This window comes from Stegostoma tigrinum, chromosome 7 (genome assembly GCF_030684315.1).
Source record: "Stegostoma tigrinum isolate sSteTig4 chromosome 7, sSteTig4.hap1, whole genome shotgun sequence".
NCBI classification, from domain to species: Eukaryota; Metazoa; Chordata; class Chondrichthyes; order Orectolobiformes; family Stegostomatidae; genus Stegostoma; species Stegostoma tigrinum.
Window position 1 is genome coordinate 50,518,125 of NC_081360.1, and position 18,512 is coordinate 50,536,636.

Genomic DNA, 18,512 nt, shown 5'->3' on the forward strand with positions numbered 1-18,512 from the left:
TGCTGATCTCTCATTTCTGAAAGGAAAACCCTCTTCTTGAATTCAGGGTGAAACCACTTGTTCTTTAGAAAAAGTGATTGAAGAACAGCCCAAGGTTGTACTTCCTGAATAAGCTGATTTTGCAAGTTTTCAGAGATAACCATGCACGTTAAGTGACATGATCACATAAAAATCACAGCAACAGACTTTTGAAGATCCTACGCATTATTCTTCAGCCTTTCAGAATAACCCATTGACCAAAGTGTTTTGTTTCCCAGAAGGCCAATCTTTAAGAGCAATTTTTATTTCTTGTTTTTTCCTTATGTATGTGTTTTCAGTTTTGTTTTGAGGATATTTAGAGGGATAATCATTTATACTTCTATATTTATGACTGTCTACATTAATGAATTATTGCATCTTTATTGGGTAAGCTTTGTTTTATTAACAAACCCCTATTGTGCTTATTAAGAAACCTATTTGAAAGAGCTTTTGTTAAAACCTAATATGGATAATGTATTTATTTCGACATCTTGGTAACTGGGAAAAGTATTTTCATTTTATGTTGTCATCCTTTGTAGTAAGATAACACCAACAGTGAACTCCTCCGCAGTCCTGACAACATCACCTGGCAAATTAAATATCAACTGATTAAATACATTCACTGAAGACTATTAAACTATATGAGAATGACAACAGTAAATTTAATTTGTTTTACAGACATGGCTGTGAAAGAATGTGAACCTTATACTTACGAATTTAAGAATACAAATCATTCTGCTGAATTCCTTGATGCTTTTAAAGCATTCTATTGGAATGAATTATTCACTGACATTACTTTAGAAAGTTTCTCAGGACAGCTATTTCACTGTCACAAAGTTGCTCTTGCGGCTTGCAGCACTTATTTCAAAATAATGTTCACAGCAGATATGCGAGAAAAAGCCACTAGGATTATTAAACTTCCTAACATTGATGACAGCATTTTGGATGCACTAGTAAACTACGTATACACCTCAGAGGTAATAATAACCAAACAAAATGTCCAAAGCCTGTTGGAGATTGCTGACCAGCTACAATTTGTATCTATTAAAAAGGCATGTGAAAACTTTCTGGTCAGACATCTCGATATTGACAATTGTCTAGGAATGCATTCTTTTAGTGAATTCCATATTTGCAAAGATTTAGAGAGAGAGTCTCGTAGAATGATTCTCTCCAGATTTGAAGATGTTTCAAGACAAGATGAATTTTTAGATATCAGCAAGGATAAACTACTCTTCATTCTGTCCAGGGAGAACCTTTATGTGCGGAAAGAAGACATACTTTTGGAAGCCATTATTAAGTGGATTGCTTATGACATAAAAAATAGAATTGAATATTTGAAGGAGTTATTAAAATACATTAATACTGATTTGGATGAAGTTTACCTCAGAGCAGCACTCACGTTGCAAGGGCAATCCCTTCTTTCAAGTGATATTAAGATGCATTCTTTAAAATGTCATGTTCTTAAACCAAATGAAAATGATAATATGAATTCACAGACCTGCAAGAAGTCAACATGTGCTATGTATATAGTTGGTGGTTATTACTGGCATCCACTTTCAGAGATCCATATTTGGAATCCATTGACCAATTTATGGACACATGGTTCACTCATGCCTGATCACAGAAGAGAAAGTTACAGTGTTGCTGTTTTGGGACCAAACATTTATGTAACAGGTGGCTATAGTTCAGATAGCCTGGAGGCCCTGGACACAATGTGGATTTATAATTCAGAAATGGATAACTGGACAGAAGGGAACCCAATGCTGAATGCTCGTTACTATCACTGTTCAGTGGTGATGCATGGATGCATCTATGCAATGGGAGGCTACAGAGGTGGAGCTCCAACATGTGATGCCGAGTTTTATGATCCTTTGAAAAGAAAATGGATTCCGATTGTAAATATGTTGAAAGGTATGTGACAAATTTCAGTGCCAGTAAACAAGTAGAGATGTAAGCTCTCATTTGTTTCTGATTGAAATTAAACAAGATTCTGACACCATAGCCCAAGTCTACCCAATGATAATGCGGCTCTCCTGGATGGGATGTTTCTTTTATAAACTAAGTTGATTTCATGCTCTTTTGAAGTCAGTACAGCTCCATCTATCTTTAAGAATTTGGATAAGTGACTGTATAAATGATAACAGGTATACTTTTTTTTCAAAATAGAGGAAGAATCCTATACACGTGGTAGTAAATTCCCTGAAATTGATGTTGAGTCAATATTCTGACATCATCTGCCCTTTTTTTGGTTCCAAGAGAGCAGTTTCTGAGTCCAGAGCGAAGGTTCTTGAGTCTGGCAGACAATCAATTAAGATGATTGAAAGGTCAATAAGAACCTTTTGAACCATGAATTTTTTCTTACTCATAAGTACACAGGTTCCATACTTTGACTGCACCATGTCAGGGTAACCCAGACCTGTGTGCAGCTGATAGAGCTTCTTCAGTAAAACAGATAAGTAGGAAAGTCTCTAATCAGTTACACTGAATTCCAGCCATGGCCAGGTAAGAAACTGCTGTTCAAAGCACTTTTCCTATCTTTGCTTGACAGATTGCAGACAGCTTTTTGGAAGGTATGTCGTCTGCCTAGCACTTCAGAACTACCAACCTTCAATACAGCACAGCATCAGTTAATGCAGCTCCATGTTCCACATCTGTTGAAAGACAAGAGGTCAAAACACTGTCAACTTTTCCAGCAGTAGAAGGTGCAGCATCAGCTTCCTTCTCATCTGCAATGTGTCCTTTCACAGGGAAAATGGCATGAACACCAAAATTTAACTAGAACGTGACCAAATCTAAAAGCAAAGGTTCTGCTCTCTCAGTATGTATGAATTTTGGGAAGGAGCCTCAACATAAGCCCCACTTTGGAAATTGGGTTCTCAGACCAAATATGGTGCTACCATTCTGGCAGGGAATATCCATAAGATTCTGCCCAATATTTATATTAATGTTTCAACATTTTGATATATAGACGTATTTCAGTTCAAAAGCAATTATCTTTGTGAATCATCACTTAAATGTAGCTTATATTAATTTGAAAACAATGCTAGAGTTACTATTCCCTCAGGTTCTTGTTCTGTCACTACAATAATTCTGATGGACAGGAGTTGGAAATGCAACAGCTTGTGTCCTCCGAGATGTTGTCTATGTAACAGGAGGTCACCATGGCTACCGAGGAAGCTCTACTTATGATAAAATTCAAAGCTACAGATCGGATCTTAATGAATGGATGGTCGTAACGATTACCCCACACCCAGGTATATTACAAGACTTTTAATAAATTCTGACTGATTGGCTTTCACTTTCAGATCAGTTGCAGCATAGTGACGTGGATTTTCTGGCCACAAGTAAATGGCTGGGAGGCCCATTGATTAATCTTGGATTTGTCCACAGACTTTCTATGTGTTTTTATACTGGAACTGTTAGAAATCTTTGTAAAGTCCATGCAAAGGTGTATTTCTTCAGTCAATCAGATGACTTGCTTGAGACATGGAGAATCTAAATGAGAAGTGTTAATTTAGGCAGGGTTTGCAAATAGAGAGTCCTGTAAAATTCACTTGGTGGTCCTCCCACTGCCCACATTTCTATCCCTGACTTTTCTTATATTTTATGGGGCCAGGGAAGTTCTAGGGTCATTCTGTGTCATCCCAGATGAGGATTTCTGTGACCAATTATTAGCCATACACTTCTTATATGACTGCAGTTTTGAGGCTGGCAGGAGAAGGGAATAGACAAGGAGGACCAGCAAATTCATCAAAGCTTAGGTGAGAAGGGGTCCCTCCTTTTGTGGAGCTCTTTCCTGACCAGAATCCCTCCATAAAGATCTTCTTCAAGTGTTCCCTCCACCACCAGCCTTTCCAATCCAATTTTGTACCCATCCACCCCACCCTCAATACCTCCTTCTGGTCCAGCTGCAAACCTTGCCCTGGATTTCTGGCACCTATAGTAGAGGACTGCCCATAATCCCTGCAGTATCCACCTCTCTCAGTGACAATACTGGGACTACAGTATCAAACTGGCAAATGGCTGTTTAGGATGGAAGTCACTAAGTGCTCCAATAAAGCAAACTTATCATAATGGAAAGCATAAAGGAGGAAAATGAAACATAAACATGGTTGCATTAAAAGAAGATTGCAATTAAACAAAATTACTAATAGGTTCTTTACTCAGAGGGTAGTAAGGGTGTGGAATGCCCTGCCTGCAACACCTGCCAACTGTCAGGGCATTTAAATGGTCATTGGATAAACATATGGATGATAATGGAGTAGTGTAGGTTAGATGGGCTTCAGATTGGTTTCACAGGTCGGCGCAACATCGAGGGCCGAAGGGCCTGTACTGTGCTGTAGTGTTCTATGTCCTATGTCCTAATATGTACATAAAAATGTGTTACATTATAAAGGTATCTGTCAGGAAATATTAATCAGTGATTAAAAATTAAGGGAATAAGTTATGGAAGTGAAGAGTCTTTAAATGTGGAACTATTTCACTTTTGTACAACTTCTTCATGGAATGGTGGAGCAGACCTGCTCATCAAGTCTGCTCCACCATTCAATCATGACTGATATATTTCTCAACTCCGTTCTCCTGCATTCTACCCATAACTCAGGGGCAGCTGTGTTGCCTCACAGTGCCAGAGAGCCTGGTTCAATTCCAGCCTTGTCTGTACGGAGTTTGCACATTCTCTCACGTCTGCATAGGTTTCCTTTAGGTGACCCGGTTTCCTCTCACAGTCTAGAGATGTGCAGGTTAGGGTGGATTGGCCGTGCTGAATTGTCCATAGTTTCCAGGGATGTGCAGTCTAAGTGGATTAGCCGTGGTAAATGCAGGGGTACAGAGGTAGGGCAGGGAGTGGGTCTGGGTGGGATGTACATCAGAGAGTTGGTGTGGACTCACTGGCCCAAATGGCCTACTTCCACACTGTATGGATTCTATGATTCTAACCCTTGATCCTCTTATCAATCAAGAACTGTCTTTGTCTTAAATACACTCAATGACATGGCTTCCACAGCCCTCTGTAGCAATGAGTTCTACAGATTAACCACCCTCTGGCTGAAGAAATTACTTCTCATGTCAGTTCTAATGGATTGGCCCTCCACTCTGAGGCTGTGCCTCTGTCCAGGCCTCTCAGTATTATGTAAGCTTCAATCAGATATCCATCATCCTTCTTAACTCCATCGAGTACAGACCCAGAATCCTCAACTGCTCCTCGTGTAACAAGTCCTTCAGCCCTGAGATCATTCTTGAAAACCTCCTCCTCTTCAAGATAAGGGGCCCAAAACTGTTTACAATATTCCAAATTCAGTCTGACCAGACGTTATAGAGATTCAGGAGTACATTTCTGCTGTTGTATTCTAGCCCTGTTGAAATGAATGCTAACATTGCATTTGCCCTTCTAACTGCCAACTGAACCTGAAAGTTAACTTAAGAGGATCCTGAACTAGGACTCCCAAGTCCCTTTGTGCATCAGATCTCTGAAGCCTTTTGCAATTTCGAGAATAGTCTACACATCTATTTTTCCTATGAAAGTGCATAACCTCACACTTTTCCACATTGTATTCCATTTGTCACTTCTTGTGGGACTCCAATAGACATCCTGAAAAAGACCCCTTTATCCCCATTCTCTGCCTTCTGCTAGTCAGTCAATCATTTATCCAGGCCCTCCTTAATATCATGGGCTCTTATTTAGCAGCTTCATGTGTGGCACCATGTCAAAGGCCTTCTGGAAATCCAAATTAATCAGGTCCACAGGCTTTCCTTTGTCTAACTTGCTTGTTATCTCCTCAAAGAATTCTCACATATTTGTCAGTATTAACTACTATTTGACAAAGCTATGCTGACTCAGCTCTATTTTACCATGCACTTCCAAGTAGTCACCAATTTCTTCATTAATAATGGATTCTTAAATCTTAGCAATGATTGTGGTCAGGCTAACTGACCCATAGTTTCCTGTCTTCTGCCTATTTCCTTCCTTAAACAGGGTTGTTACATTAGCCATTTTCCTCCCTGAAAGAGTACCACCAATGCCTCTGTAATCTCCTCAGCCAACTTGTTCAGAACGCTGGGTTGTAATCTATCTGGTCCACGTGATTTATCCACCTTCTGTTTTTTCAGATACTCCAGCACTTTCTCCTGAGTGATGGCCATTACACTCACCTCTTATCTCTGACTCTCTCGACGTTCTGACTTGCTGCTGGTGTTTTCCACAGTGAATAATGATGCAAGCTACCTATTCAGTTCCTCTGCCATTTCTTTGTTACCCATTACTATTTCTTCAGCCTCATTTTCCAGTGGTCCAATGTCCACTTTTGCCTCTCTCTTCCTTCAAAAAAGACTCTTGCAGTCTTCTTCTATATGACTAGCTAGCTTACCATCATATTTCATCTTCTCCCTTTTTATTCCTTTTTTTGTTGGTCTCTGCAGAATTTTAAAAGCTTCCCAATCCTTTGGCTTCCCACAAAACTTCACCATATTGTATGCTTTCTCTTTTACTTTTACTGTCCCAGACTCCTTGTCAGACTAACTTGTTTCATCCTCTCCCTAGTATGATTCTTCTTTCTTTCAGATGAATTTCTGATGTGCCTCCCAAATTACCCCCAGAAACTCCTGCCGTTGCTGCTCCACTGTTTTTCCCGCTTAGGGTCCCCTTCCAATCAACTCTGGCCAGCTCCTCCCTCATGTCTTTATAGTTTCCTTTATTCAATTGTAGTACTGTTACATCTGATTCCATTAATCCCTCTCAAACCGCAGGGTGAATTCTATCATATTATGTTCATTGCCCAGTACGGTTTCCTTCACCTTAGGCTCCCAAATCAAGTCTGCCTCATTGCACATCAAATGCAGAAATGCCTGTTCCCTAGTGGAGTATACACAAATAAAAATCTCGTAGAATGAATTCCCACGACTGACCCGAAGCTCCCAGTATATATGCATATTGAAGTTTCCACGATTTTTGTAATAGTGCCTTTCTTGCATGCCTTTTCCAACTCCTGATTTATTTTCTTCCCACATCCTGAATACAGCTAGGAAATCTGAATACAACTCTCGTCAGGGTCTTTTTACCTTTGTGGTTCCTCAACTCTACCCACACAGATTCTACATCTTCTGACTCTATATCGCTTCTTAGTGTTGATTTAATTTCATTTCTTACAAACAAGGCAGCCCCACCCCCTCTGCTCATCTGTCTGTCTTTTTGATAGGGCTCGTAGTGTTGAACATTCAGTTCCCAGCCTTGATTCCATGGCAGCCATGTCTCCATGATACCCACAGCATCATACTTGCCAAATTTCTATCTGCAGTACAAGCTCACTTATCTTGCTTCATATACTGCGTGCATTTAAGTACAATTCCTTCAGTCCTGAGTCGACTCCTTCCCTTCTCATAGTCGTCCTCTCAGCTGCTGTGCCTGAAGTTAGATTCCAGACCCTTTTCATACTCTCATTCCTATTGCTTGTTCTGGAAACTTAAATAACCTCTGCTGAGCACTGCTCTGCTCCCCTTTAATTTTTCCATAATATTCCATGGAACTGAACCATCATGTTGCATAAAGCACCTATCAGACACTTAAGATTTAATGGAGACTCTTCTTCTGCAATTATAATTTACCACCCCTAGACCTTACGATGTAAACCTGTTATATGTTGTAGATTGATTTACAAGAATCATTGGCTGACGAATCTCGAGCAGCCTTCTTTATAGACTTGTTGTATTTCTTTTGAGCTAGACATTTGCTTGTGATTCACCTTCTTAAAGTTAAAGCACTGCTTTCAATATGCTTCATTTTATTTAAGTGATATTTTCCATACTATTTATGAATTAACCTCTGGACTTGATTTGTCTAGGAGCTGTCTTGCTCCTTTTCTCCTTTTTTCCAAATCCATTATTTTATTTGGATCAGAACGTTTGTCAGCATAATGTGAAAACCTCATCTGTTCTTTAATTAATACATTCCAGTTGACGCTCGACAATCTCAAAAGCACCTGCATATCAATAAATTTCTTAATATTAAGTCTCTTTTCTCTCAGCAAACATGCTCTCATTACAGGACTTCAAAGACAATCCTATTTCTGATGAGATCATCTGTCTAAGTTCTCAGGCTCCAGCTAGAAATACCTGTACGTATTGATCAACAGTCTCCCTATCCCTTTGAGAGGTAATGTTGAACACTGTTCATGTGTGACATTAACATGATGTTCAAAGCTTGTAAGAACTCCCCATCATGGCTTTTCACCTCCTCAGTTATATCTAAACCGAAATCAGAAGTGCCCTTTCCTCAACACTGTTAGCAGGGTTGCAACTCTTGTATGATCAGATTTTTAATCAATTCTGTTGTTATTTGATAGTTTTGCCACTGCGAGTGGAAAAGTTCCAATTCTGGCTCCTTTAATTTCCACAGGAACAAGAAATGGAAAATGCACAGATATTTTGACTCACCCAGTAATTCAAAGTTGCAGAGATAATGGGAACTGCAGATGGTGGAGATTCCAAGATAATAAAATGTGAGGCTGGATGAACACAGCAGGCCAAGCAGCATCTCAGGAGCACAAAAGATGCTGCTTGGCCTGCTGTGTTCATCCAGCCTCACATTCAAAGTTGCACACTGTTTTTCTTCCTTTTGTTCCTTGTAATTCCTTTCGGTGTTGGTTCTGCTTTAGCTCACACATTTTCAGCAACACCACTCTGACACATAAAAACATAGGAACTAGGAGAGGTAGGGCATATGGCCCTTCGAGCCTACTCTGCCATTCAATAGGATCATGCCTAATCCTCTATCTCAGTGCCATATAGTTGCCTTATCCCCATCCCCTTTGATACTCTTAAAATTTAGAAATTTATCTATTTCTTGAATTCATTCAGTGATTCGGCCTTCACAAACTTCTGTGGTAGAGAATTCAACTGATTCACTACCCAGTCCTACAGAGTCTACTCCATATGCTGAGACCGGGTACCTTAGTTCTAGACTTCCCAAACGGGGAAACTGTCAACTCTGCATTTAAGATAACAAGGTGCAGAGCTGGATGAACACAACAGGCCAAGCAGCATCAGAGGGGCAGGAAGGCTGACATTTCGGGCCAAGACCCTTTTTCAGAAAAAAAAACTCTGCATGTAGTTTGTTGAGCCCTGCTAGGATTTTATTTGTTTAAGTCAAATCCCCTCTCATCCTTCTAAACTCTCATGAAGACAGACCCCATTGAGCCAACCTCTCCTCAAAGAACAATCCTGCCAGCTCTGGTATCAGCCTATTGAATACCCTCTATGGCAAGTTTATCCTTTCTTAGGTAGGGAGACAAAAACTGCATGTAATACTCAGATATGACAAAGTGTGGAGCTGGAGAAACACAGCAGGCCAGGCAGTGTCAGAGGAACAGGAAAGCTGATCTTTCAGGTCGGGACCCTTCTTCAGAAAATTTCTCTGGGTCCACACTTTGTTATCTCTGTCTCCAGCATCTGCAGTTCTTGCTACTGCATGCAACACTCAGCTGTGTTCTCCCCAAGGCTCTGTAAAACTGGTGAGAGACATCACTACTTCTGAATTTCAAATCCTCTTACAATAAAGGCCAATATATCATTTGCCTCCTTAATTGCTTGCTGCACTTGCATGTCTATTTCATTGACTGGTGTAGTAGGATACCAGGATCCCTTTGGACATCCGTACTTCCCAATATATCACCATTTAATACTCTCCCTTTCTGGTTTTCACACTTAAGTGTATAATTTGATATTTAGCAGTGTTACTCTGTATCTGCCATGAGTTTACCAACTCATTCACTCATCATGTCTAAATCACCTTGAACCCTCCACATAACTCACAATCCTCCCCAGTTTTGTGCAATCAGAACCTTGGAAATGTTCCCTTATCCAATCCTTTATATAAATCATGTATAGCTGGGGGCCAAGTTCTACTCCTTGTGATACCCTAGTAGTCACTGCCTGCCATTTGGAAAAAGGCTAATTTATTCTCAGATAACAAAGTGTAGAGCTGGATGAACACAGCAGGCCATTTTTGTGCTCCTGAGATGCTGCTTGGCCTGCTGTGTTCATCTAGCTCTACATTTTGTTATCTCGGATTCTCCAGCATCTGCAGTTTCCATTATCGTGAATTTATTCTCACTCTGTTTCTTCTCTGTCAACCAATTGTCAATCCATGCTAACACATTATCCCCAAAAACATGTGCATTAACTTTGCCCACTAACCTCTTAAGAAGGACCTTCTCAAAAGCCTTCTGAAAATTCAAATACACATCCAACAGGTTCCCCCTTATTGATTTTACTAGTTCCATCCTCAGCTCCACTAGATTTTTTTTAAGCACTATTTATCTTTTGTGAACCTTTTGGTTTCGTCCAACCCCTTCCATACTTTTCAAGTCTTCTGCTATCATGTCATTTATATTACACTCCAGTATTTTCCCCACTACTGACATTGGGTTAACAGGTCTGTAATTCTCTATTTTACTCTCCCTCTCATAACGGGGTTACTTTTGCCATTTACTAATTTTGGAACTGCTCCAGAATCCATAGAATTTTGAAGGATACTATATTACTGCCACACACTGCAACAAATTACCCACAGCAGATGTAGATAACACATAGAACATAGAACATAGAACAGTACAGCACAGAACAGGCCCTTCAGCCCACAATGTTGTGCCGACCATTGATCCTCATCTATGCACCCTCAAATTTCTGTGACCATATACATGTCCAGCAGTCTCTTAAATGACCCCAATGACCTTGCTTCCACAACTGCTGCTGGCAACGCATTCCATGCTCTCACAACTCTCTGCGTAAAGAACCTGCCTCTGACATCCCCTCTATACTTTCCTCCAAACAGCTTAAAACTATGACCCCTCGTGCTAGCCATTTCTGCCCTGGGAAATAGTCTCTGGCTATCAACTCTATCTATGCCTCTCATTATCTTGTATACCTCAATTAGGTCCCCTCTCCTCCTCCTTTTCTCCAATGAAAAGAGACCGAGCTCAGTCAACCTCTCTTCATAAGATAAGCCCTCCAGTCCAGGCAGCATCCTGGTAAACCTCCTCTGAACCCTCTCCAAAGCATCCACATCTTTCCTATAATAGGGCGCCCAGAACTGGATGCAGTATTCCAAGTGCGGTCTAACCAAAGTTTTATAGAGCTGCAACAAGATGTCACGACTCTTAAACTCAATCCCCCTGTTAATGAAAGCCAAAACACCATATGCTTTCTTAACAACCCTGTCCACTTGGGTGGCCATTTTAAGGGATCTACGTATCTGCACACCAAGATCCCTCTGTTCCTCCACACTGCCAAGAATCCTATCCTTAATCCTGTACTCAGCTTTCAAATTCGACCTTCCAAAATGCATCACCTCGCATTTATCCAGGTTGAACTCCATCTGCCACCTCTCAGCCCATCTCTGCATCCTGTCAATGTCCCGCTGCAGCCTACAACAGCCCTCTACACTGTCAACGACACCTCCGACCTTTGTGTCGTCTGCAAACTTGCTGACCCATCCTTCAATCCCCTCGTCCACGTCATTAATAAAAATTACAAACAGTAGAGGCCCAAGGACAGAGCCCTGTGGAACTCCACTCACCACTGACTTCCAGGCAGAATATTTTCCTTCTACTACCACTCGCTGTCTTCTGTTGGCCAGCCAATTCTGTATCCAAGCAGCTAAGTTCCCCTGTATCCCATTCCTCCTGACCTTCTGAATGAGCCTACCATGGGGAACCTTATCAAATGCCTTACTGAAGTCCATATACACCACATCCACAGCTCGACCCTCATCAACTTTTCTAGTCACATCCTCAAAAAACTCAATAAGGTTTGTAAGGCATGACCTACCCCTCACAAAGCCGTGTTGACTGTTGACATGATGACAGGAAGCCAGCGAATACACTCAGTACCATTTCATTTCACAAAAATAGTTCTCCTGAGATCTGCACCCTTGGTCCTTGTGTTGTTGCAAATGAAATAGCAAGCAAGAAGAACCAGGTAGCCCTTAAACACTATTAATGAGCAACAATGGACTAAAGTAAATCCATACTCAGACTATTACCCACAGTGCAGCAAGACAGAACTCAGTCCACAACATTGTAACACCAGTTTCAGTGTCTCTTGAATAGCCTTAAAATATAATTTATCTGATAATTTATCAGTCTTTTGTTAAGTTTATGTCTGAGAATATAAGAAATGTTACAAAAAACAAATTGGATAATGGCTGAACTAAATATATGATGGGTGGAATCGTCTCTCTTAAACCTTTTAAGTATTGGGACCATTTCTGGTGCCCAAATTTGCAAACATCAGAGGTTTTTCACACTGAAGTGTATAACTTCACATTTAACCAAGTTGTTTTGTGTCTGCCATGTCTTTGGCAAATAAGGGCTACCTTTTGATTGACCCAGTGATGAGGCTGCCCTTTACATTTGCTGTCCAATAAAGGAATAGCAGGTGGGTTATGGACAATGGAAGACAGGATGTTGTGGTGTACTCCTTTCAAGGTTAGAAATTCTCACTGTGAGACCAGTAAAAGCTCTAAGTTGCATACTGATGTGAACAGCAAGAAGGCACAGCGGCTACTGTGAGCTGAAGCAGATTCAAGATTTACTGCACAAGACCATTAGAGACATGCTTCCCCATAATTTCTTCATTCAATGACAAGAGTGTAAAATGAGTGCAGCAGTATTGCCATTTGCTGCTGATACACTTATCAACAGCTTTAAAGGTTACAAGACACTGATCAACTGTGAAGCTGCTGTCTGTCATCCATAAACAGCTTGCAAAATACCAGGTGTGTTCAAACAACTGAGGCTAATTGCTCTTGTGTGGAGATCAGTCATCACTGGGTGGACAGCTGCTGGACCGGGGAACAACCATCCTTTTCTGAGATGATGTCCTGGAATCAGGAACATCTTGGAGTTGTCCTGATGAGTAGTGTTCCAGATTTCCATGTCTCCTCCCATTACCTCTCCAAAACTGTTTTCACTGGGCTGCTAGGATAATGTCCAATGTGAGCCTGTTTCAATCTGTTTTTATCAGCATATTTGAAAACTAAAGGTCATGGCAGTCAAAAGTTTGAGTTTCAGGAAAAAGATATTTGAAGTGGTTCCTGAGAAAAAAATACAGCTTTTATTGGGTGACTCTTATAACCATGTTGGTTTATTTTTCTAGAGTATGGACTGTCCTCTGTGGCTTTGAATAACAAGATCTACCTTGTTGGTGGCCAAACAACTATCACTGATTGTTACGACACAGAAAAAAATGAATGGAAACAGATAGCCCAAATGAATGAAAGACGGATGGAATGTGCTGCAGTAGTGATGAATGGATGTATTTATGTTACAGGTGGATATTCTTATTCTAAAGGAATTTATCTTGAGAGTGTTGAGAAATATGACCCTGAACAAGATTCTTGGGAAATGATAGGGAATCTGCCTAGTGCCATGCGGTCACATGGTTGTGTAACCATATATAATGTCTAAGCACAAATATATTTTGCTTTCAATTGGAAAATCAGCGATGATCCAACTGATTGGTGGGACAATTTTAGTGGGCTGCACAGTCTATTCTCGTTCCTAAACAACATAAAAAAGTGAATAAATTAGAGAGCCAAGAGACAGATAAGACTCATTTTACACTAGGGAATAGCCATGATATTCTCATTCTATGAGCAGAAAAGGAAGTCAAGGAATATGGGGATATTCTGGGAATTGTGGGAGTGGTGAAATAGGCTTGACGAACCAGGGGGCCTGCTCCTATTACTATTTTAATGTTATTAATAAATGTCATGACATGTAAAAGCCTGATGCTCACTATAAATAAGATAGAAAAGAGGAAGGGTACAAAATACAACCCGAAGGCTAATGTGAGAAGAAACATTTTCAAACAGCAAGTTGTTAGGATATGAAATACACTGTCTGTAAATGTGGTGGAGGTTCAATTGAGGCATTCAAGAAGGCATTGGATAGTTATTTGGATAGTAATGACATGCAGGGAAAAGGCAGTAAATGATAGACCCAGTGAAGGCAAAATGGGCTAACTGATCTTCCTCTGTATAGTAATAATTCTGTTAACTCTGATTCTGCAATACAAGGGTGATTTTTGTGTTCCGTATTAGAAACGGTGCTGTGTGCCTGCAGTCTCTTACAATAAACTGCCTTGCTTCTTGTCATGTTTTGAAGGAGATGATAGATTTTTTGGTAATGTCACAGGACTAGTAGTCCAGAGGCCCAACAAAATGGGGACATTAGAGATTACAAAGTTTGAAGCTGGATGAACAAAGCAGGCCAAGCAGCATCTCAGGAGCACAAAAGCTGACATTTCGGGCCTAGACCCTTCATCAGAGAGGGGGAACCCTCTCCCCATCCCCCTCTCTGATGATGGGTCTAGGCCCGAAACGTCAGCTTTTGTGCTCCTGAGATGCTGCTTGGCCTGCTGTGTTCATCCAGCTTCACACTTTGTTATCTTGGATTCTCCAGCATCTGCATTTTCCATTATCTCTGATCACAAAATGGGGACATTACTAAGTTACCAATGTACTGTCTTCAGTATAAGTTTAAATCACAGTGTTTCCTATTGGGTATCATTTTACATCACATCATTCAATATTTTATTAATTATTGTAATCATTCAGTGGCATAACATGTTAGTGAAACACCATATTGCTACAAGAGCATGATCATTTACAACCCAAATCATGCTAACAGTTACACCAGAAACCAGTTTAAGATCATCAGCCATGCCCACACTGTAATGCATTTGTGTGTGCTTGAAGCTATTTAAATAGTCAAGACCCTTTTTATACAGGCAAAGGAATCTCTATATACATTGCGCCTTCAAAAGAGAGGTTATGGAGACAGCCAAACTCAGCTGCAACCCCATGGCAACTCTGGCCAACTAGAATCTATCTGCCTGGTCTAGGAATTAAAATTGGCAGTTAACTGTTCTTATTGTTTCTCCAAACCATAATGACCCAACCAGTGAGCATCATCTTCTAATTTTGTATGAAATGGCATATTTCTTTTTATCTGTTTCTTTCATTCCAATTTTGATGAGTGCAAGATGAAAAGCTCCAACTTTTAGTTTCCTTTTCGCGACATTTAAATTTAAATGTAACAGTTTTGTACTGAAAAAACTAATTCTTGTTGACTGTTCTGTGATGTTTTGGGAGGACTTTTGGACATTTTTGCAGAACATATTGGAAGAAGTTACTTTTAATGTCAGTCTGTTAAAACAACCCCATCAAAATGATTGTCTTGTCCTTAGCCAACCCCATTTCCCATTCTTTCCCATCAATTTTATTTTCTTGCAATACTATTACTACCCCATTCTCATCTGCCCTCTTTCAACCCGACTTCTTTCGTTTCTTCTAGATCTCTTCTAATTCCCCTCCTTTTCCTACTGTCTCTCAGCTGCTCATCCCCTTGTCATCACTTTTCAAATGCTTTTCTTATCTGGGTACGTCTTCCATCTCCATTGCCTCTTTCTTACATTTTCCCACTTTTCTCCATACTTTAACTCTTGAATTAATCCAATGTGTGACACCTAGAAGATCACCTAATAATTTAAAATCTCTACTAGCCATTATTTCCAGTAGCATCAAAACAAATTGAATACTTGTATAATTCCCTTTGCTGTACCATAATGTAAATGTCAAAATTCTTTATAATTGTATGAATTGCTTATTGCAAATTTATAATTTTAAGTTGCAAACAATGTCAGCGAAAAATGCATTTTTCAATTATGTCAAATATTGTATATTTTGATAACTACTTTTTCAAAAGTTAACCATTGAGGATTCTGCTGCAGCATTATCCCTTGTAATAACTGAGGGAGTCCTCAGCATTGACGCTGGACCCCAGGAAGTCTCACATCATCAAGTCAACCATGAGTAAGAAAACCTTGTCACCTACTACCCAACTTCAGGTGATGAATCAGTACTCCTCCATGTTGAACATCAATTAGGAAAAGCTTGGAGATTGGCAAAGGTACAGAAAGTATTCTGGGTGTCAATCTTCAATATTAAGAGTGACTCTGTGGTGCAATCCCTGTCTGAGGTGGCTGACTCCAAAAGGAAAAAAGTCTCAGTTAATTTTTAAATACGTACAATTTCATAATTGGTTCGTTTTATATTTGCTTGACAGTTTTTCTTTCAACTTGATTAGCTAGTCATTCAAAAGTTTAAATATCTCAGGCAAACAACCTTTTAAATTACCCTTGAATACAAATTGCCTAAGCTATTCACCTCAACTATGCCACATGGCAGAAAATTCAGCATGCAAGCAATTCTCTCGAGTTGTTTCATTTGAACATAAGAATTCATAACATGTTTAAAAAGGTTGATTAAAAATATCTAAATTTTGCAATCTACAGTCAATTATCTACATCAGGTTTTCCAAGTTATTCAAAGTTGCCAATCTGTTGCCATTTGTGCCAATTGTTAGCTGTTTCACATTGACCCATATTGACATTTTGGCCAATGATTGTCAAAACTAATTTTGCTTACAATTCCACACCCCATGAATTCAGCTTAAATAGACCACCCAATAGTTTAGCTGAGATTTTAATTATTTAAGAGGTAAACTACTCAGTATGGTAACAAACTATTTTAACATAAAAATAAATGTGTGGCTTGGAAAAAAGTAAAGATAAGACATTGGTGTTTCATACATGATTTTATTTGTTACATGTTGAAAGACATACGACATGACACTTAATTTGCAAATTTTATACCAGTAGCAGAGCATACAGATTTTTTGCTGTTCACAATTGTTCACAAGTAGATTGCTGTTCACAATTGTAATGTTCAGTTGTATAATGCATTTAATAAAAGCAGCAAAAGATATGATTTTTGTCTATTCGTGATTCTTAATATACAATTGCGATGGATTATTTAGCATACACTGAGACACAGAAATAGACAATTTAGCTTATCCCGATTATTTATGGTCCACACATGCCTTCTTCCATTTCTTCAATTAATATAGTCAATTATTTTCTTACCAATCAGCTATTTGTTTCCACTCTCCTTAAACACATCTCCAAATTTCAGTTCAGTTACTTTCTGCAATTTCTACATTCTCACCACTCTTTGGGTAGGTATGTTTCTTTTGAAGTCCTTATTGGATTTCTTGGTGCCTACCTTATGTTGATGCCTTCTAGTTAGGATCTCCACTACCAGTGGAAACATTCTCTATGCATCCACTCTGTCAAAATCTTTCATAATTTTGAAGACCAGTGTTAAGTTAACCACTCAAACTTTTTCCAGGGAGAAAGAGACCCAACCTGTTCATCCTTTTCAATGTATCATCTCCAGTGCCATTAGACCTATTTTATAAAACGGCAACCAGAATTACATCTATTATTCTAAGTGCAATTTAACAGGAGACCTTTGGAAAAACCAGATAAATTACATCTACGATACTATTTTGTCTACTCTCTCTGCCTCTTTCTTGAACAATGAAATAAGATAGGCCAAACAATATGTTCCTGTTTTACCAGACACTCAGACTCCAGAGACTCTGGAGAAATGGGCTTGAATCCTATTATGGCAGATATGAAATTTCAATTTGATTAATAAACCCAAAATCAAAACTAGTCTAATGGTGAACATGAAACCGTTGTAAAAATCTGTCTGCTTAACCATCATCCTTTAGGGAAGAAAATGTACTGCCCTTACCTAGTCTAGCCTACATGTGAGTCCAGACTTACAGCAATGTCACTGAATCTCACATGCGATCTCTATTCAGTTGCATCACATCACCATGAAGTCTAAAAAAGTAAGGAAAGAATTTGGATGAACCATACAGCATTGTTCTAGGCGCTGGAAATGACAGCAAACCTAACCCTTCTTAATAACATTGAAGGGCTTGTTTCACAGTTGAGCAACAGGTTAACATAATCATACGTGCCTTACAATGATCAGGACATCCCTTTCACCATTCGTGGATATGTCTGGCAAGAGTTGACAATACGGTGTCATATAATTGGACGAAATTGCCTTGGGAGTCCTCAGCATTGAATCTAAACCACAGTAATTATCATCTCAACAAGTCAAGCATGAGTAAGAAATCTTATTTTTGATTCCCACCTACCACCCAACTTCAGCTCCTCCATGCTGAGCATCACTTATGAAAAGCACTGAGGGTGGCAAAGGTACATACGATATTCTGGATGGGGAATGTCAATCTCCAATATCAAGGGTGACTCTTTAGTACAACCCGTATATAAGCTGACCAAATCCAAAATGTCAAAGCCGCTAATCTGGGTCAGTGGCAGATAGTGAAGCGATCACCAGAGGAAAAACCTACTTGACCTCATTCTCTCCAATCTATCCTATTGCAGATGACACAATGAATAGGTATAACCACTGCACAGTTCTTGTCAAGACGAAGCTGCATCTTCACATTGAGAATACCTTCCAATGTGTTGTTGTATTACCACTGTGTTAGTGGGATTGTGGAAATAGGATAAATTTCATATAGGTTAGGCAAGAACTCGAACAAAACTGTGTATCC

At 39.6% G+C, this 18,512-nt stretch overlaps 1 protein-coding gene across 2 annotated transcripts; it reads left to right on the forward strand.

The window, feature by feature from the left end:
• Window positions 1-582: 582 nt before the first annotated feature.
• klhl23 (kelch-like family member 23) lies at window positions 583-14,263 on the forward strand. Of its 2 annotated transcripts, none has more exons than XR_007247958.2 (3): window positions 583-1,929; window positions 3,083-3,272; window positions 13,168-13,278. XR_007247958.2 is itself a non-coding variant. In XM_048534857.2 (3 exons), the coding sequence occupies exons 1-3, from the start codon at window positions 660-662 to the stop codon at window positions 13,476-13,478; spliced, it is 1,734 nt and encodes a 577-aa protein (XP_048390814.1). In that variant the 5' UTR covers window positions 583-659; the 3' UTR covers window positions 13,479-14,263. The 2 variants fall into 2 exon arrangements, 1 of the variants encoding a protein (XP_048390814.1); XM_048534857.2 differs by having other exon boundaries at window positions 3,120-3,272; window positions 13,168-14,263.
• Window positions 14,264-18,512: the final 4,249 nt, after the last annotated feature.